The sequence below is a fragment of the Eptesicus fuscus genome, chromosome 19 (genome assembly GCF_027574615.1).
Source record: "Eptesicus fuscus isolate TK198812 chromosome 19, DD_ASM_mEF_20220401, whole genome shotgun sequence".
Classification (NCBI taxonomy): domain Eukaryota; kingdom Metazoa; phylum Chordata; class Mammalia; order Chiroptera; family Vespertilionidae; genus Eptesicus; species Eptesicus fuscus.
Window position 1 is genome coordinate 1573361 of NC_072491.1, and position 20036 is coordinate 1593396.

Below are 20036 nucleotides of genomic sequence, written 5' to 3' on the forward strand. Positions count from 1 at the left end.
AGGAATTCGATCTTAATTGTATGTTCCCAAATGTGTGTGTTTTAGAAAGGATATCAGTTGCAGCGGGGTCTCCAACAGTATGCTGTCCTTGGTTCAGAAAGGGGAACGCCCCCGGGGTCTGCTCCTCAGCAGGAGGGAAGGTGGCACGGCGGCGGGGCGGGCGGGGGCCGGGCGAGGCCCGCAGACTCTTGTTTACCAGCAGAGAAAGGGAAGAGCCTCTTTTTGTTTTAACTCTTCCCTGTTCATAACAATGCTATTGGAGGGGAGAGAGTCCTCGGTGAAATTCAGGGATTTACTTACCTTGAAACGCCTTTACCGAAGATTTCTGATAATTAATGAAAAGAAGTGCCCATTGCATTAGCTCTTAGCACATAGTTTTGTGTGTAACAGCTGTTTTTGTGGGGATGTTTTCAGGGCATCATTCAGAAGATAGTGGACAGTCACAAAGTGAAGCACGTGGCCTGCTACGGATTTCGGCTCAGTCACCTCCGGTCCGAGGAGGTTCACTGGCTCCACTTGGACATGGGCGTCTCCAGCGTGAGGGAGAAGTACGAGCTCGCGCACCCGCCGGAGGAGTGGAAGTAAGCCCACACCTGTTGCGTGTCACTCTCGCCGGCCTGTCTCTGTGTGTAGTCACGCACAGAGGGTGAACGTGTTAGCTTTCTTTTCACACTGGTTGTCCTTGCGACTCCTGGCGAAGTTGGCTGGTAACCGTTAACCAGTGACCTGTCCTAACTTCCGCTCAGTCTGCCTGGGCACCGCTGACTTCTTCCGCCGGGATGGTCTGTTGCTGCTCCCACTTCCCTTGTCTGTGCTGCTTGTTCGGATTCCACTCCGACAGCTCCGGCCCGACTCCCACGTCCGCTCGGCGGCACCCTTTAGTGCAGCAGGACTTGACGCGCCCAGGAGGCCACACCAGCGACCTCGTTACTGGGCTGCATCGCTGGCTCTGCGGTCCGGGCTGAGCGATGGATGTTCGCAGGGGGCATTACAGCAGGAAGGGACCACCTAGTGCCTCGCGCTAATGAAACTGGCCCTGCAGTGAGCTAGAGGAGTCCCCTGCAGTGTGCTTTCCCTGTCTCACCGGGCGGCGGTAGGAGGAGGCCGTACGTCTGACGGTTACCCAGAGAGGGTATGGCTTGTGAAGACCGGGCCCTTTGTCGCCACTGCAGGAGTAGAGGGGATTGTGATGGAAGCGGACGGTCAGATGGCAGCAAGCTCCATGGGAACATCGGCATCAGTTCTACATTTTCAGAGAAAAACTAACATGTTTAGGTCCATAAACCTCTAGTTGAATTAAATCTTGTGCCAGTTAGAGTTTATTAAAAAAATGACTGTATTTTCAGATTTATCCAGTAGCAGGAACCGAGCGAACAAAATATTACGTGACAACATAGTTTGGTTGGTTTACATCAATGGCTAGTGGAGATTTGACCTCCAATTGTTTAGTCTGTTAATCAAATAAGTGTTTTTAAAACTTAAGACTATCTTTCCCTGTATTGCTTAGTGGTTAGGGCGTTGGCTATGCACCGAAGGGTCTTGGGTTCAATTCCCAGTCAAGGGCATGTACCTGGGTTGCAGGCCCTATCACTGGCCCTGATGTGTGGGAGGCAGCCAATCGATGTGTTTCTTTCACATCAATGTTTCTCTGTCTCCCCCCCTCCCTCCCTTCCACTCTCTCTAAAAACATAAATGGAAAGAAATACCCTCAGGTGAGGATTAACAACAACAAAAAATTAAAAAACCAAACAAGTCAGAATGAGTGAGCTGCAGGGACATGCAACTGTGTGGATGGATCTTAGCCAGACACCACTGTGTGACAAACATAAGTCCCAGGACAACGCACTGCTGCATCTGTTTGTTTTTTGTTATGTGATTTTTACCTTCATCTTTAAAAAAAAGTAAGTTCCAAAAGATGACATGACATGACATGACATGCTGTTATAAAGTTAAAAGCAAAATAAACCTGAAACTGCCGTTGGGAAATACCCGCTGGGAAAGACAGCATGGACATCAGCTAAAGGGGCAGAGGGCAGTGGGCGTCCAGAGCCCCTGCAGGGGGAGCAGCCTTCTCCGACCCCGTGAGACCCCAAAGGGACCGGGGCTGACCTGGGTCCTTCCTGGTACACAGGAGCCCCGGTCCCTGCTTCCTTCTCAGCTGGTCCAAGAGCTTGCCCACCTGTCATGGGGTCCCTGGGAGATGCCAGCTAAGTAGGTGGTATTGGTAGCACCTGAGTCAGCCAAAAACGTTTAAACTGCGATGCCACACCGAGTTTATAGTGCAGCAAAAGGTGTTACGCAGTTTCGAGAGGTTTCTGTCAAACAGGCTTAAACTTAAAAGTCTTACGCTTTGATAATTAAATTCCAGCTAACGGGATTTTGATAACTATTTCAGTTATCTGGAATCCCCCAGTGGTGGAGGGGTCGGTATGGCTTCCCGGGGGTTAAGCAGCTATGCTTAGGCTGTAGGAGTTTGGGCACTGGCGGTCCTTTCCGATGGCGAGTCGGCGCTTGGAGGGCCAGGTCCCAGAGGAGGCTCCCTTGGCATTGAGAGTGTTGGGGGCTTTGCAGAGCAACTGAAAAAGAAAATCCTTTTCATTGTTGCCAAGATGGGGGTCACGTCCTCCTGTTCAGCGCGTCCCTGCTCACTGGGCTCACCGCTCGCTCTGCAAAGAGGGCTTTTCTCAGAACTTTACGGGAGAAAACTCGTAGCTAGACAAGAGGCGTCCTTTTCCGAAGAGGACAAAAGAAAACGAGACTGGGAGTTTAGGGCGTTTCAGATTGTATTTTGGTACAGTTTTTGTGTGTGTGTGTGTGTGTGTGTGCGTGCTCTTGAAATGACATTCCCTATGCATGCACCTTAATTTGAAAAGCCAGTGTTTTGTTGTAATACCGAGTTCAACCAAGAGATCTTAAAAAGATTGACAGCCATAGACGTACGTACGCAGGAACCTCTGATACGTTTGGAAGTGACACCTTTAAACACCAGGATGGACTTCTGAGTGTGCTGACTCATCAAACGGTCACTGATGCTCCCGCACCAGACGCTGACAGACAGGACAGTGCGATCCTAGTCTGTGCTGGACAGCTGGTCTTCACCAGCCACGCTTACTGACCCAGTGTCATCGCTCACCCAGGACGTGCCAGCTGAAGTCATCTGTCCTATTGCAATAAACAAACACCCGTGTGACCAAAATGAACAGGTTAGAAATGCCAGGGCGGGAGGAGGGTGTAGAGGAGCCAGGACACCCCGTGCTGCTGGTGGGAGTGTCAGCTGGTACGTCTGCTTATTCCCTGCTTGGTGACAGCAGGTAAAGCTACAGTGTGTATTTGTTATCACCACATAACACTTTATTGTGCAGCTCCAGTGGCTACGCAGCAGAAATGTGTACAAGTGCTCCCCAGAGTTTGTGCAGGAGCCTTCATTATGGGACACACACACACACACACACACACACACACACACACAGGGAGGGAGGGAGGGAGGGAGGGAGAGAGAGAGAGAGAGAGAGAGAGAGAGGATGAGAATGAGAGAATTCTGGTGAAATCCATTTGTTTCAACCCTTCTTGAAGCTTGGCTTCCTGAGCAGATAGATTACCTTTTTTATGCTTAGAGGAAGAAAAAAATGAGTGTTTGGCATTATTCCGAATAGACAAAAAATGGAAACAACTCAAGTGGCCATCAGCAGTTATTGGCTGAATAGTTGTGTGTGTCACACTTTTCAGCTTTGAGCAAACTCCAGCTGCTAGATGTGGGCAAATCTCACGAACATGTTGGTGAATGAAGGGAGCCAGGCACAAAGGCTGTTCCTGTGTGAGTCCATGTGGGCGAAGTCAGCCATGCGGGGCGTGCGAGGGCGCGGCCCTGGCAGCGGTGGACCGTGGCTAAGGGCTGGAGGGGCTGCTGGGCTTCTCACCAGGCCCTCTCTCTGCAGAATCATGGAGCTGAAGACGCGCGCACTTTTGTGCTGAAAAATAAAACATTTATAGATTAGATTAATCGATTATATTTTAACTTATTTTTTAAGTATGTCAGAGTAATTGGCAACGCCATACACACCATCATATTGTAACTGTAGCGATGAATTGAGGAAATTACTGCTTTCTAATTGTTCAATTTTGTGAATTATTTTTTAGATATGAATTGAGAATTCGTTACTTGCCAAAAGGATTTCTAAACCAGTTTACTGAAGATAAGCCAACTTTGAACTTCTTCTATCAACAGGTATAGGAGGGTGATTTAACATACTTTTTTCTTTATTTCTTTGAATTTTATCTATTTAGTGACCCGGTGCACGAAATTTGTGCACATTAAAAGGGGATTAATTAGAGGAAATAATTTAATATTGCTATTTGCCCTTTCTCTATAAGAGAAGTGTCAGAAGTGAAAGAAAATTAGTAAAATGTATATGAAAACCTTCCTCCTGTCAGAGTCTGGGGCTCACCATGGGACCCAGAGTCAAGTCCCCGCCTACCCACATGCAACCTCAAAATCTCGTGAGACCCAGACCCGGCCGGCCCCCTCACCCCCCAGTTGGGCTAGATCCAGACCCGGCCAGTCCCACCCTTGTCAAGTACTGACGGGCAGGGGGCATACCCTCAGGTCCCTTGGCCCGGCGCTAGGATGGGGGGCATGGCCTGAGGTCCCCCAGCCCAGACCGGGGCGGGGGGCATGCCTTGAGGTCCTCCGTCAAGCCCCGCCAGGTGGGAGACACGGCCTGAGATCCCCTGTCAAGCCCGGTGGGTGGGGGGCATGGCCTGAGGTCCCCTGTCAAGCCTTGCCAGGCGGGAGACACAGCCTGAGGTCCCCTGTCAAGCCTTGTCAGGCGGGGAGGCGCAGCCTCAGGTCCCCCGTCAAGCTCCACTGGGCGGGGGCGCAGCCTGAGTTCCCCCGACCCAGCACTGGGGGTGCACTTTGAGGTCCCCCGTCAAGCCCCGCTGGTTGGGGGCATGGCCTGAGGACCCCTGTCAAGCCCAGCCAGGCAGGGGGGCACAGCCTCAGGTCCCCGGGCCCTGGGGCGGGGGGCGCGGCCTGAGGTCCCCTGTCAAGCCCCGCCGGGCGGGGGGTGCGGTCTGAGGTCCCCCGGCTTGGTGCCAGGGCGGGGGGAGCAGCCTAAGGTGCCCTAGCCCAGCACCAGGACGGGAAGTGCACCTTGAGTTCTCCTGTCAAGCCCCACCGGGTGGGGGGGCGCGGCCTAAGATCCCCTGTCAAGCCCCGCCGGGTGGGGGGCGCGGCCTAAGATCCCCTGTCAAGCCCCGCCGGGTGGGGGGCGTGGCCTAAGATCCCCTGTCAAGCCCCGCCAGGTGGGGGGCGTGGCCTAAGATCCCCTGTCAAGCCCCGCCAGGTGGGGGACACGACCTGAGGTTCCCTGTCAAGCCCCCCCGGGGGCGGGGGAGGGCGTAGCCTCAGGTCCCTGCTGATTGCTTGTTAAGGCTCCTTATGGGAACTTGGCCTCAGCTGTGGGTGCAGCCATCTTTGCGATGGAGTGATGGTCAATTTGCATATTCCCTCTTTGTTATATAGGATAGCTTAATTTTAAGAATTAGATGAAATCTAACATTTGGGAGAATATAAGTTTGTCACTCTTAGCTAGTAAGAACTTAGGAACTTTGGACACTTGGTAAATTTTTGTATGTTTGGGCAACTCTTAAAAGATCCTTTTATGTGGAGACAGTGAGTCCAGGTGACACAGCCGTTGTTCATCCTCTGATTGCCAGTTTAGTTCACATGCCTGAGTATCAGCACACTCAGCAGATGCAGAATTTGTTGTCAGAGATACCTGTACCTGGACAACCTCAATAGCCGTTTCTATACTAAAGCCAGGATTGACATTTTTCACCAAGAGGAGCTTGCTCTTTGTACCTTACGGTATGAGCTAGGCAATAAATACATGTGGCATAAATGAGCCAACACAATTTTACGACCGAATAAATGTTACTTGTTAGTATTAGCTGTGCCCGTCAAAATGTCTAATGAATATCAGAGACATTTGAATTACAATTTTGCCACTAAATGCACTTTTATTTCTTTATCATTTAAAAAAAATATATTTTATTGATTTTTTACAGAGAGGAAGGGAGAGGGATAGAGAGTTAGAAACATCGATGAGAGAGAAACATCGATCAGCTGCCTCCTGCACACCCCCCACTGGGGATGTGCCCACAACCAAGGTACATGCCCTTGACTGGAATCGAACCTGGGACCCTTTAGTCCGCAGGCCGACGCTCTTTCCACTGAGCCAAACTGGTCAGGGCTCTTGATCATTTTATTGAGAGTCAGTGTCTCAAAATGACAGCACCCGAATCCCTTGGACGTGCTGTGTGAGGGGCGGCGTGCATGGACTCTTGTGTAGTGGCGCGTTTCCTTGTGTGTTTGTTGTGCCCGTTATTTTGTTGAACTTCACATCTGGGAATCTTGAGGGTCTATACGGGGGAATGGTGAACACCCCTGAGCGTTAACTCTTGTTGTTCGTTCTGTTTCAGAAGAATCTGTATTTTTGTTTTGGCTTTTTTATCAGGTTAGATATGAAGGAACTGTTTAGATTCTCTGTACCACCATTTCCAGAGAAGCGGAGAGAGAACGTACAGTACCCTCCCTTACTGCTATTATTGATTCTGAAAGCTCATCTGTGCTCCACTGTTCCTGTGTCCCATGCTCTGGGGTGGTGTCGTGAGGACAACCTGTCAGTGGAGTAGTGGGTGTGGGTGGCTGACTTGTTGGACATTGTTCTGTGGATGCAGTTTCATTTAAAGATGTCCCAAATGGGACTCCCAGGGTGAGACAGGGTGAATGAGTCACTCAGTGTTTTTGACCCATTTTAGAATTTCTGAAAGATATTAATCAGCACACTCTAAAAATAAACTAGAATCTTGTTATAACTTACTCACTGTAGAGCAGGAGTCTATAAAAGTAAGTTTTGACACTAAAGCTAATGGCTCATTATAAAACAAGAAAATGATTGTCTTACCCTGAAATAGAGTTTTCCCTTTGCCATATAGCATTTTATTCCTCTTTATCTCTCTGAACTTGTACTTGTTAAAAGTGTGAATATTTGGTTGGTAACCTTTTGCAAGTAGTGGTGGCCATTGGTTTGAAGGGCTACGTCAGTGTTTAGTCAAGAAGTATTCATATTTCCCGGCTGGCATGTCTCAGTGGTTGAGTGTCAACCTATGAACCAGCTGTCATGGTTCCATTCCTGGTCAGAGCACACGCCCAGGTTGCAGGCTCCATCCCCAGCGTGGGGCGAGCAGGAGGCAGCTGATCAATGGTTTTCTCTTATCATTGAGGTTTCTGTCTCTCTCTCCCTCTCCATTCCTCTCTGAAATCAATAAAAATAGTTATATTTTTTTTCAAAAGAAGTTGTCATAGTAGCTGAACTTGGTCAGAACCCATTGGCATTACTGAAATGGTTAGCTCTCAGGACGCCTGGTCTGACAGGAAGTTGTCATTGTTCTGTCTACAGATATTTTAAGAGTTAAGTGAGTGTGTCCGTCCCTTGGCTCACAACCTCGAATGGAACACCTGACTTAACTCGGTGTAGGAGCTAAACTCGCCGGGGGCGTGCCTGGCGCGGGCACGCTGTGTTCTGTGTCCAGTCTTACTTCTGGGCTTCTGGTCTGTTGAGAATTGGCTAGCAGACAGAGTGTGCAGAAGAGAGCAAAGCAAAACGCACACTCCCCTGTGGGGCCGAAGCACTGAGCTGACAGACAGAATAAAGTATGGGGTGATTTAGGGGTAAACTTTCTGTTAGAGCCCTAGCTAGTGTGGCTCAGTGGATAAAGCGCTGGCCTGTGGACTGGAGGGCCCTAGGTTCAGTACTGGTCAAGGGCAGGTACCTTGGTTGCAGGCTCTTCCCCGGCCGGGCCCTGGTCGGGCCTCATGCAGGGGAACCAGTCAGTGTGTTTGTCTCACATCGATTTCCTCTCCGTCTTTCCCTCTCTCTTCCAGTCTCTAAAAATCAATGGAAAAATGCCCTCAGGTGAGGATTAACGAACCAGAAACTTCCTGTTAGAAATGTGAGTGGGTTTTATAGTACACCCTGTGCTGCATTCTAGTGCACAGTCAGATGAAAAACTCAAATGTAATACATGAATTCGGTTTTGATGAATGAAATAAAGCAAATGATTACATTTTCCCACCTGAAAATAGTGTTTAAAATCATGGGATTAATCTTAAGACAGTCTTGTGGTGATGTATCTTCCTCGACAGGAATTGACATTGTGCTGTGGGAGAGTGGTCTGCTGATGGGGAGAGTGGAGCTCTGGTTGGAGGGAGAGCATTTTCCTTCACTGAGGTTCCCACGGGTGCTTCCCAGCATCAGCATCCATGCGGGTGCTGAGCCCGTAACGGCCATTGTAAAGAGGCATGTTACCTGCTTCGCCTGACGCGTCCTCCCGCTGAGAGGTGCTGTCTGTCGCGTGTGCTCATTGTGGGAAGGCATTTGTAAAATCCTGTTAGATTCTTCTCTTCACGTGAGATGTTGAGCATGTTTTATTGTTTTGCGGATGGATCACAGGTGGTGGGTAGGCGGAAGCACCTCAGTTGCAGAGTTCACTGAATCTTGAAATATGTAGATGTCCCTGGTCTTGCACGAAGGTCCAAAAAAGGCTGAAGTTTGAGTTAGGAAATAGGTCCAGTGCGAATGTGTGTGGGAATGGAGGTCTCCCCATGGCTTTCCCTTCTGGCCGTGGGGAAGGGGTAGAGGGGCTCGAGTTACTGTGATTCTGATGACGTTTGTTGGTTCTTCAAGTCCCGTGTGAGTGCTCATAGGTTACATCAGCTCTTCTTAGCAGGAGAGACTCTTGTTATATCTTTCACTGTTTTTTATATTATTCATCTTCATATCCAGCATCCAGCATCATTATTGACACAGTATGTATACAGTATGTAAAGGTAAACATCTGTTGAATGAATAAGTCTAAAATGTACTTTTTTAAACAGCATTGTTTTCCATTCCTTTCTCTTGTAGGTGAAGAGTGATTATATGTTAGAGATCGCTGACCAAGTAGACCAGGACATCGCTCTGAAGTTGGGCTGTCTAGAAATACGGTAAGGCACTCACTGTACATTGATGTTTTTATTCATCAGTGGTTTTTGTTATTTTGGGAAATTACTCAGGTATTTTCCTTTTCTCATAAAGATTATCAATAAAATATTGAATAAAATGTCAGCGACAACTTGAGACGATTCTATTGCATGTCTGATGCGGTTGCCCTGTGGTGTGGGCCCCACCAGAGGGGGTGTGGCTCTGACTGTGCGGGCCCTTGAGGGAAGGTGACGTTCAGAAGTAGTGAACGGAGCTGGTCCCTTACACCTGGAATCTGCGCCTCGTCTTTCCAGAGAGTCAGACCTGCTTCCCCTTAAAGGGGAAAGGAGGCTGTTCGGTAGAAATAGACTGGGTTGCCCTGGCCGGGTGGCTCAGTTGTTGAGTGTTGTCCTGCGCACTGAAAGGTCGCTGGTTCGGTTCCCAGTCAGGGCACATACCCAGATTGCAGGTTCACTCTCCAGTCAGGGTGCGTGCGTGTGGGAGGCAACCAATCAATGTTTCTCTCTCGTGCTCTCCCTCTCCCTTTTTCTCTCTAAAAAATTAATAAAAACTTTTTTAAAATAGTAAAACTTTCAAAGAAAGAAATCGGCCTGGGTTAATCCATTGTGCTTCATTAGGGTGTGGGGACAATCAGATTCGTTCTGTATTCTAGTTCTTCAGAAGGTTTGCGGCTGAGCCACGGGGTAGTGAAGTCCCTCCCACCCTACGGTTTTTATCATTGGACAACGTATGTGTATAAAACTTCATCTCTTTCCTGACTTTAGGCGATCGTACTGGGAGATGCGGGGCAATGCACTAGAGAAGAAGTCTAACTATGAAGTATTAGAGTAAGTATCACACGTTGGAAATGAGCCTTCTAGAAGCAAATATTCAGAACTAGCTCATTCTTCAAATGGTAGTTTTTATTAGTTTATCTTTACTTGAAAGTAAATATTATTTTAAAAATACTAGGAACTAATGTAGAAGTTTCTAGAGGGTGTCGGGGTGGGGGGCAGTACTTGATATCTCAGATGGCTGTCCACCCCAAGTTTTGGAGAAGGAGTGTGGGCAGGTGGCGGGCTGCTGATCGGGCAGCAGGCTAATCCAGGAGGGGAGACCAGCTTTTGCGAAGGCCCAGAAACTCGATGAGATAACGGCTGGAAAACCGTCCCTTTGTTTTGGATAGAACACCTTGCTCTGAGGAGACAGTTTGGTTACTTTTAATATTTTTATTCTAAAAATCATCAGATCCAACTTTAGAGAATGGGAAAAGCACTATCTAGAAATTTAAATTTTCAGCCTGGAGTCACATCGGTGCTACAGATTTGAAAAGATGAGAAATTAGAGAAGTAAATGGAAACCAGGGGCTTCGTGAATGAGCGGATAGCTGAAACCCAGGAAAGTATGTTATAGAGCCAAGCAAGATGGAGTGAACCCCGCCGTAAAGACCAGTCAGGTTGTAGAGAGGGGTAGGCTTTGGATGTGGGATCAGCCACATGCACTGGCGTGATTTCTGTTATGATGCCGCTGACTTCCATGTGTTTTTTAGATATCTTATATCCAGTTTATTTGTTTGCTTATGTAATCCTGAACAGATACCTGTATTTCACTTTTCTCCCTGATCCTTTTGTACATCCCCGGGTCTCCTGCCATTCCTTGCCTTGTCCAGGCTTTATCTCATCTTACCAGCACATGACTGCCACCTAGTGGCCAAAAGCCTTGGGCACTTGGTCCTCAAAGGAAAAAAGAAAACTCCTTGCCCATCCGTTTTCTTGGCCAGAGTGCTGGAGGCTCTTGGTAATGTGATTGATTTGTAGCCTGATCTAAAGAAAGTTCCAGGTTCCAGCGTTTTCACACTCAGCTTTTGTCCTCAGGCAAATCCCTTAATCTCTTGTTTCCTGTGTGAGCCCGAGATGATGAACCTTGACTAACGGTGTCCCTTATTCAAAAAGTTCAGTTTAAAAAAGAATCCGCCTTTAGGATGAATTCACAGTTTATTTTTTAAAACTCCCATAGTATGTTCCCTTTCTTTAACCAACCAGGCCCATCTGCAAATACAGCATTGCCCCTTCACATGGATTTTGGAAGAAGAGCAGTTTATCTGTCCATTGCCGTTCAAAGAGGCAATATTTAAAATGGGTTTCCAGTAAGTGTTAAAAGGACAGAAGGCTTTCTACTTAAACCAGACTGCATTGATGTCTTGTGCGTATGTGTAGATCAGCGGCCGCCAACCTTTCGGACCTCGCGGACCACCGGTTGGCAACCGCTGTTCTAGATGGTGACTAGTCCTGCCCCTTCGGTGGCCTTGCTGGTGAGCTGGAATGTTGTTGTGCTTCCTTCCTGGACCACATGTGCAGGGATAAATAGGTCACACTCCTGGGCTCTAGCAGTAGTGTCACTCTGTTCATTGACTTGGTGGTGTTACTGTTACAAATCTTTTTCTATTCCAGGAAAGATGTTGGTTTGAAGCGGTTTTTCCCCAGGAGTTTACTGGATTCTGTCAAGGTAATTAGAATTCTGAATCACAGTCAGACGGCCACCTACTCTCACCCCCTGTGATATGCGGTTTCCTCCCTCGTGTGTGAGTTGTGATGTTGTAGGTACAGCTTTCTGATCCTTACTCTTCAAGAGCGTCAGAAGCTGTCACAGCTGAGGAGACAGGAGACTCGAGTAAGTGAGCACTCAAAGGGAGGAGTGCACAGTGTCCTTGGTGGACAGACAGTGACACGTGGGCACAGTCTGCAGTGCAGTGGACAGGGCCGGAGCAGGGCCACGGAAGGTGTCCCCTCAGGTGGGCTGAGGAAGGCCGGGGGCTCTGCTGTCTGCTGGTTTGAGAAGCTGCTCTCCAATTCCCAAGTGATGAAATAAAGTGCTTTCTAGAGCACCATTGGGGCGCTTATTCTTAGAGAAAACAGTAATTCTCATGTCTGATTAGCAGGTGACCATTGTGGGCTTGGCACTTAGTCAGGCCCAGAATACCCGGCTGAGGAGTCACTCAGCACTCCATTGTGGGCATCTGCTGCGTGCCAGGTCCTGAGCGTGGGCGCCAAGGAGAGGGAACCTGGTGCCTGCATGAAAAGTCCCATCTGATACAGGCCCCGGGGGCAGGGTGAAAAGCCGCCCGTGCTCATGGCAGCAGCATTTACAGTGGCCAAGGCAGGGAGCCACTTGTGTGTCCATCGGTGGATGCAAGGATAAAGAAGATGCACACACTGGAACAGTACTCAGCCCTAAAAAGAAGCAGATCCTGCCCTAGCCGGTTTGGCTCAGTGGATAGAGCATCGGCCTGTGGTAGTTTTCTCTGTATGTGAGTCCGTGTGAAATGGAATAGCATGCGGGGATAGGTAGGTGCCTTGTTTCCCACACAGGTGAAGGGCATATTGTTTCTCTCCTTCCTCATGCATTAATGCCGGTGAGCGTGTGCTCCCCTGTGTCCGTGTGCGAGTCCCACCCCGTGCTCTCCTTTTCACAGCACCTGTGTGTGCATAGTTTTCTCATATTTCTCCATGGAATTCCGTGATGGGATTTTAATGTCTGTCACCATCACACAGCCGTTCTTAGGGCTGGGGAGAGAGCTGGGGAGACAGACCCAGCAGCGTGCGTTCCTACAGACAGCCCTGCAGAGCCTCTTTGTGCCAAGCCTGCCGTTCTGTGACCATCCTCAGCCGGCATGCCCGGATTTCCCAGGCTGGGTCAAGAGTGTGGTTTCCTAAGGTTTCTGATGGGAGATGCCAAGTCCTTCAGAAAGGCTGCACTGACTGCCCCAGCAATGGGCACGTGAGTCCGCGGCTCCTCACCTGTGCCAGGTCCCTGTCATGGGCAGGGCATGTTTTTAATGCCTTACTCCTTACATGTTCTAATGAACCAGCATTACCCTACACATTTCTGTCTAAGATACAAAGCTCGGAGCCACTGAACTGCACACTGGAAAGGGGTGAAGATAGTATTTCTGTGTAGTTGTATTTTATTATAGCTATTTAGAAAGAAACAGCTCCGACGAGGATGACATTGCAAAGCTGTGACATAGGTGCATTGAGTGGCACGGAAGACCGCTTCCTCGAAGTCAGCTGGCATTGCCGGGCTCTTGACTCGCTCTCGACGCTGAAGAGGTTTTTGTGATTGTGTCGTGCAGGCCAAAACGCTGCGAAAGCTGATCCAGCAGACGTTCAGACAGTTTGCCAACCTCAACCGCGAGGAGAGTATCCTGAAGTTCTTCGAGATCCTCTCCCCAGTGTACAGATTCGACAAGGAGTGCTTCAAGTGCGCGCTCGGGGTAAGTGCGCGCTGGCTTTTCTTACCGGGTCTGTCCACGTTTCTGATGGAAATGGAATTTGTCACGTTTAAACATCATCAGGATGTGGGGGAAAGGCCCCCAAAATGAATCAGTGGGAGTACAATCACCTTTCTTGATAGCATGCCTGTGTTCAGTTAGTCCAGTGATGGGCAACCTTTTGAGCTCGGTGTGTCAAACTTCGCCAAAAAACTGAGCATAACTCGGGTAGTGTGTCACTTAGAGGAAAAAACATTATTTCGCAAATGTTTCATCCTCAGGAGCAGGAAATGTTTCATCCTCGCCGCGTGTCATCAGAAATGGCTACGCGTGTCAGTGCTGACACGCGTGTCATAGGTTCGCCATCACTGAGTCAGACTCTTTCTTCCAGCCGCGCAGTCTGTTGGTACCTGTTCCCGAAGGGCTGGTTTGCCCTGTTCAGACTGTCTTCCCAAGCAGCCTTGAGCGTCAGACCCACTGGTGGGAGCGCAGTCTCTGGCTAGGCTAGGGAGATGCGGATCGATGAGGTTATAAATACTTCGTGTTATTCGGTTAGACAGATGAATGGCCAGCTAAGCCAGCCTCCCATTGGTCCTTTAATGTGCCCCGGGCTCTTTGTCTAAAATAGCTCTTTTCCTTCCGGTACCTCTGCCTTCACCCGTCTCCCCTTCAAAAGTCAAGCTGGATTATTTCGGTGGAGCTGGCGATCGGCCCCGAGGAAGGCATCAGCTACCTCACAGACAAGGGCTGCAACGTAAGTCTGCTCCGGGGCGTCCCGGCCCCTGCTGCACACGCCCCTCACGTGGGGTTCCTGCCCTAAAGACAGGTGTGACGTGGGCAGTGGGCTGGCTGCAGGCCGAGGGCTGAGCTAAGGAATGGGGTTCGCTGGGTCTGTGGCGCTTGAACACTTGTCACTGAGCGAGGGAGAAGCCAGTGAAGGAGCTGTGAGAGCGCCGGGCGGTGGCGGGAACCCCCGGGCGCCTGTCCCCTGGGCCAGAGGAGAGTGAGCCTTGGGGCCGTGCTGCCCAGACGCCAGGGCAGGGGGCGCGGAGGATACCCAGGGGCCTCTCCGAAGACTCCTGTGCCCGAAAGCAAAGCTGTAAAGACGCTTTGCTGGGGAGGAAGCTGAGTTTGGTCCTTGGTGATCCAGAATTCCAGCTCCGCCCCAGGGGTGTAACCCATGCTTTGGGGGCACTTGGCAGGAGAAGCTGATAGCCTGTGATGTGCTAAGAGCACGAGGCCTCAGCCAGGCTGAGGTTTTGGGTAACGGTGTCGGAATTGACTGCATGCAGAGGGTCCCTTTGTGAAAGGCTGAGGGCCACCGGAGAGGCACGTCAGCCTCCTGAGGAGTTACTTCTGCCGGGAAGCTGAGCACAGGCCCTGGGCCTGTCTGCATGGGCAGGTCCTTGGGCACCTCCCGCCTCCCGAGCTCCGTTCCACCCTGGAGCTGGAGGTCTCGGACTCATGCCGGCTCAGGATGTGCTGGGAGTGGGTGGGCCCAGCCCCTCCCTGTGGGAAGGGGAGCACAACATCCGCTCCAACCAGGCATTCTCACGGTTCCATCTCCCCCTCACTTCCCCGGGTGCGAGGAGCCAAGTCAAGGACTCCCTTCTACTTCCTTCGCCTCTTTGTCTCCTTGTCTGGTACCTGCGTGGCTCGTGGCCAGCTCCTTGGCCATCAGGAGCACAGAGGGCAGGCACGTCCCAGGCCCTGCAGTGAGCAGACGGTTCCAGCGGCTCCACTGCTCAGAGAGAGAAGCCCCTGGTGCTGCTGGGACCGTCCCTCCCCCCCACACACCCAGGGTCGGGGGGGGGGGCGTCCTCAGGAGAGCGGGACGGTGGGCCTGAGGGCCTCCTGGGATGCGCGGCGTCGTCTTTGATCTGTGGTCCACAGTGTGTGCCTCTTCTTCCCCAAGCCCACACATCTGGCCGACTTCAATCAAGTGCAGACCATTCAGTATTCCAACAGCGAAGACAAGGACAGGAAGGGGATGCTCCAGCTCAAGATCGCGGGCGCGCCCGAGGTACGGACGCTCACCGCAGTCGCGGGGAGACGGAAGCGGAGGGGCATTTTAGAAGCCGTGGTGTTTTTAGGGTGAGGTGTCCATGGATCCTCAGCACTGTTACATTACAAATAATCGTGATTAAATGTCCCAAGAGTAGAACAGGACACAGAGATTTAAAAATCAATTGAGAGCATCGTTGTGAAGATGATTGAAGATTAACGCGAATTACCAAGGCAATCAACTTCTTAAAATCGTATAAAAACACATGTATTCTGTAAATGTTATTTCCCAGACCGCGCTGTCTGGCCCCAGAACCTGGGTTCTCCATCAGCGAGCCGCGAGAGCACTGAAGACAGCTGGGCGTGGGAGTGGCACCTGGCAGTGCTGCCCAAGGGAGCCTTTCTGAAGGGGGACGGAGCACCCACGTGTGGAAGGGTCTGGCCAGCGCGGCACCAACACTGTGCGTGTGTGGAAGCGTGTCAGGCGCTCACCCACTCCCCTGTGGTGCGCGGTGCACGCGGCCCCGGCAGCGCCTCTCACCGGCCCTCAGGCCTCTGCGCCTTGGGGGGCGTTTCTGAGGCTCTGGGAAAGGCACTGATTCTTAGGGTTCAACGACACCATAACATACTGATTCCTTGTCGCAAATGGAAATTTCCTGCAAATAGCTCAGAAATGTTCTTGTGAGGCACTGTCATTTTCACACGTTCTCTGCTTTCCCCAAGGAACAAGGGGTGATGCAGGTGAGGCAAGTTGTTCCTGTACAAGGGGATTGCAAATACTACGTGAAGTAGCACAAGCCTGTTTTTGAAAGTCAAGTACAGCTTCGATTGTCGCCTGGATGGCACTCGGTGGCAGGTTGTTAGGAAGGTTATCGAAGTGCATGTTTTCTGTTGGAAAGAGGGATGTCTAAGCTCTTAGGCAAAACATGGCTGTACCTGCTTAAGAATAATGATATTTTACTAATTTCCTTTCATTTAGAAAAGCTATGAAGGATGCTTGATAAAAATGTACTCCACGTTGGTGTAGTTTCTAAAATAAGCCCTACTTTAGCCCCCTGGTTACCTGCATGCTGCCTTTAGAGTGTGCCAGAGGGACAGGCGTTCTGCAGGGAAACACTTTTTCACCTCCTTGTATTCTAGAAAGCGAGTCTCCAGATGCTTCCTTTTTCGTCTGGGTTTGCCTTCTGTCACAGTCTAGGAATAGCGTCTTAAATATCAAATTCCCTTTTTCCCTCAAACCTTATGACAAGCCTGTTTCACTCCCACTCTCCTGTCTCCACGGCCTCCAGCGGTCTGATGTCACGCGCAGCTGTCCCTCTGGTTGTGGGGAGAACAATAGCGGCTCTTTCTCGGTCTGTTCCCCTTTTAGCCTCTGACAGTGACAGCACCGTCCCTGACCATTGCCGAGAACATGGCCGACTTGATCGATGGGTACTGCCGGCTGGTGAACGGAGCCTCCCAGTCCTTCATCATCCGACCCCAGAAAGGTGAGCTTCTGTGTCCGTTTGTGCGTTCCCACCGAGTTGTGAGACGAGCTACCCCGTAGCCTGGAGCCCTTTTCGATGACTCTGACCGTGAACTCGGACGAGTGACTCAGCCGTCAGTCTGCCTTGTGGTTTTCCTAGGGAAGCGGCCCAGCTCCCGCCCAAGAGCTGGGTGTGACTGGAGCTTAAAGGAAGCTGGTGTGTTGTCGTGTTCTCTAGGTGACCTTAGTACTTTTAAATAAACTTTTGGGATAATGTTCTGGGTTTGTTTTGTTTTTAGTTTCACTTCTAACTCATGTAAATAAATCATGAGGTAAAAGCAACGATTAGGATGAATGGTTGCCCTAGCAGGGGGCTGTATTGCTTCAGAAATGGTGGTGGGTTTTGCAAAGCAGTAGGAAGGGATGTGTCAGAGGCTTGGGCTTCTGAACGTCAAAGAAAGCTTTCCCAGCAGGACAGCCGCGTGGTGAGAGCAGCGGGAAACGGGGCTTTGGAAGTGAGTCGCCTGTGGCTCCAGTCCGAGCCTCTGCTGCCCTCTGTGCGCCTCCTCTCTGCCACGGCCTCATCTCTGAGCACAAAGTGTGGCCTGGCTTCTGGGCTTGGGAGGGTCCCCGCTCCCGTGTGCGTGAAGGCCTGGGACGGCCCTGTGCACACGTGTTCCCAGTGTCAGTTCTTGTGTTCCCCTGGCTGCCATGGCTGCCGTGTGTTCGGGACGCACTCTGGGGACCCTGACTTTGAGATTGCTCATCTGTGAGAGACACGTGACACCGACTTTAGAGCCTGGTAGGTGGCTCCACAGTCGGCCTCACAGAGCAGCCAGCTGTGTGGCAGGCGGACACAGGATCCCTCCCGCATGCAGCTGGTGGCGAGGGTGGCTCCAGAGGAGAGTCCCCAAGGGCTGGGTGGGGTGTGCCCACGTGAGCAGGCTGGGTTTACCGTGGAGAGGATAGAAAAGCTTGAGGAGCCCTGGCCCAGTGGTCGGCAAACTCATTAGTCCACAGAGCCAAACATCAACAGGACAACGATTGAAATTTCTTTTGAGAGCCAAACTTTTTAAACTTAAACTTCTTCTAACACCACTTCTTCAAAATAGACTCGCCCAGGCCGTGATATTTTGTGGAAGAGCCACACTCAAGGGGCCAAAGAGCTGCATGTGGCTCGCGAGCTGCAGTTTGCCAACCACTGCCCTATCTGATTTGGTTCAGTGGATAGAGCGTTGGCCTGCAGACTGAAGGGTTCCGGGTTCAATTCTGGTCAAAGGCACATGCCCAGGTTGTGGGCTTGATTCCCAGTAGGGGGGTACAGGAGGCAGCCAATCAATGATTCTCTCTCATCATTGATGCTTCTATCTCTCCCTCTTCCTTCCTCTCTGAAATCAATAAAAAATATGTTTAAAAAACAAACAAACACGAAAAGCACGAGGAGAACAGAGAGCCCCAGACCAGGGATGGAGGAGCAGTTTGTGTGCACACGTGTGTAGCACAGGAATCATTTGGAACCTTGGTTGCTGCTAATAAGCTCATTTATCAAAATGTAAAAATGTGGAATGTCCAGGCCTTTGTTATGGAGTGTTCCTGGGACCATGAGGCACCTGGTCTTTGAGAGCCTCCTGGGAAGACACCTTTCATCGTTTTGTCACTTTCACACTTGAACTTCCTTTAAAGGACTATTGCTGAGATACTGGAATGGGACTCCTCCTTCTCAGCCCTGATTTCTACGCAGGATCTTCCGAAAGGAATAGAAGGAACCTCACCATTGTCTTTCTTTTTTCCCCAGAAGGCGAACGGGCTTTGCCATCAATACCAAAGTAAGTGCTGCTGTGTGCACGTGTGACCCACTGGCTAGAAACTGAGAACCACTGCTTCCTTACCCCGGCCTGGCAGCCAGGCCGCCACACTTCCCAATGGGGCCTAGCAAGCATTTGCAGATGGAAATCGAGCCCGTTGTGGTCACGTGATGTGTGAGGGTCTGATGAGAAGCTGCTTTCCGTTCAGTAGGGAGCTCAAGGACAGGCAGAGTGGCGAGCCTGGGACGGGTGAACGGTCATTCACGGCTGGTCTTTTAGGAACCTGGAGAGAGGGACCGTTCTGGCTATTTGACAAGTGAGAACGTTAAAAATTATGAAGTAACTTAAGTTCATTTTTTTTGCTTGTTTATGTCATTAATTTCATAGTCAATGTGTTGATGTATAAAAATTTAAAATTGATAGTAATGCCTAAAGAACTTACTTAATGACGTCTCTTTCTCAGCCACTGTGCTGGGAACTGGTGACCAGATGACAGCTGAGGCTGGGGTACAGGGCAGTCTAGCGGGCGGCCAGAGTCCCGGGCCTGCGGAGGAGCACTCCCTTGGAGCCTGGGGCGAAGGGGCACCCAGCACCCCCTGCTCTGCCCCCACTGTCCTCCTTCCACTGCACCGCCGCCCACGGCTCCTCCCGTTTTCAGCTCTTGTTCTCTTCTGTCTGGGCGGCCCCAGTGGAGCTCTGTGTCAGAGTCACAGCAAAAGGACACCAAGCCCAACCAGCACGGAGGGGGCACAGGGGTGACGTGCGGAGGACACCAGGACAGGCTCCCAAGAGCGCTCTCCCAGCACACTCAGCAGGACACCCCCTGTTCCTCCAGCAGCAATGAGAACATGGGAGGGTTGTTGATCCAGGAGGCTGGTTAGAGCTCAGTGCCCGTGGTTCTTATGGGCTCCTGGGCACAGACACTCTGTGCCTGGAATGGCCTAGAACTCCGGACTCCCCGAAGGGAAGCAGGCCTGGAGCAGGACCCGTGTTGTTGGTGCCGTGTAGGCACAGCGCTCTTCTCCCCTCCTGAGCCCAGGTCCCCAGCACCAGCCACAGGCGCCTCAGGACAGCAGCCCAGCCTGTGGGTTAACTTTTTGTCTGCTCACCTACTGCCCATTGGTCCAGCTTTGCCCATTGTCCTGTCCATTGTCGGCATCCAGCATGAGGGCGCTTCCTCATTCAAGCCCTTGCCTGACCGTGGCTCTGAGGATAAATGCCAGCGTCCTAAGCCCGCTGGGCCCCGGGTGGTCACTCCCCTGCCCGCTCACCGGCCTCGTGCCGCCACTCCCCACACTCTGTGCTCAGCTGCAGTGAACTTTGAGTTGCTGGAATGCCACCCTCTCGCTCCCGCCAGCCTTTGCGAATGCTCTTCCTCCAGCCCCCTTGTCGCAGCCAGGCCTGGTCACCGCTCAGGTCTCACCCACCTCCCTCCCTGCCTCTGGGAACCTCCCGTGAGCCCGTCC

The 20036-nt window shown here is 51.1% G+C and overlaps 1 protein-coding gene across 3 annotated transcripts in view; it reads left to right on the forward strand.

The window, feature by feature from the left end:
• The window catches only part of PTK2 (protein tyrosine kinase 2), an 81876-nt gene that overhangs the window by 2525 nt on the left and 59315 nt on the right, over nucleotides 1-20036 (forward strand). For 2 of the 3 annotated variants that reach the window (XM_054708716.1, XM_054708715.1), the window contains exons 2-10: nucleotides 4138-4225; nucleotides 8970-9049; nucleotides 9812-9874; nucleotides 11477-11531; nucleotides 13159-13299; nucleotides 13973-14050; nucleotides 15212-15319; nucleotides 16670-16787; nucleotides 18561-18591. In XM_054708716.1, coding sequence (XP_054564691.1) covers nucleotides 4138-4225; nucleotides 8970-9049; nucleotides 9812-9874; nucleotides 11477-11531; nucleotides 13159-13299; nucleotides 13973-14050; nucleotides 15212-15319; nucleotides 16670-16787; nucleotides 18561-18591 — 762 coding nt within the window. Of the gene's footprint in view, nucleotides 1-414; nucleotides 582-4137; nucleotides 4226-8969; nucleotides 9050-9811; nucleotides 9875-11476; nucleotides 11532-13158; nucleotides 13300-13972; nucleotides 14051-15211; nucleotides 15320-16669; nucleotides 16788-18560; nucleotides 18592-20036 lie in introns of all 3 variants that reach the window. The other variant, XM_028132801.2, reaches the window with a different exon arrangement.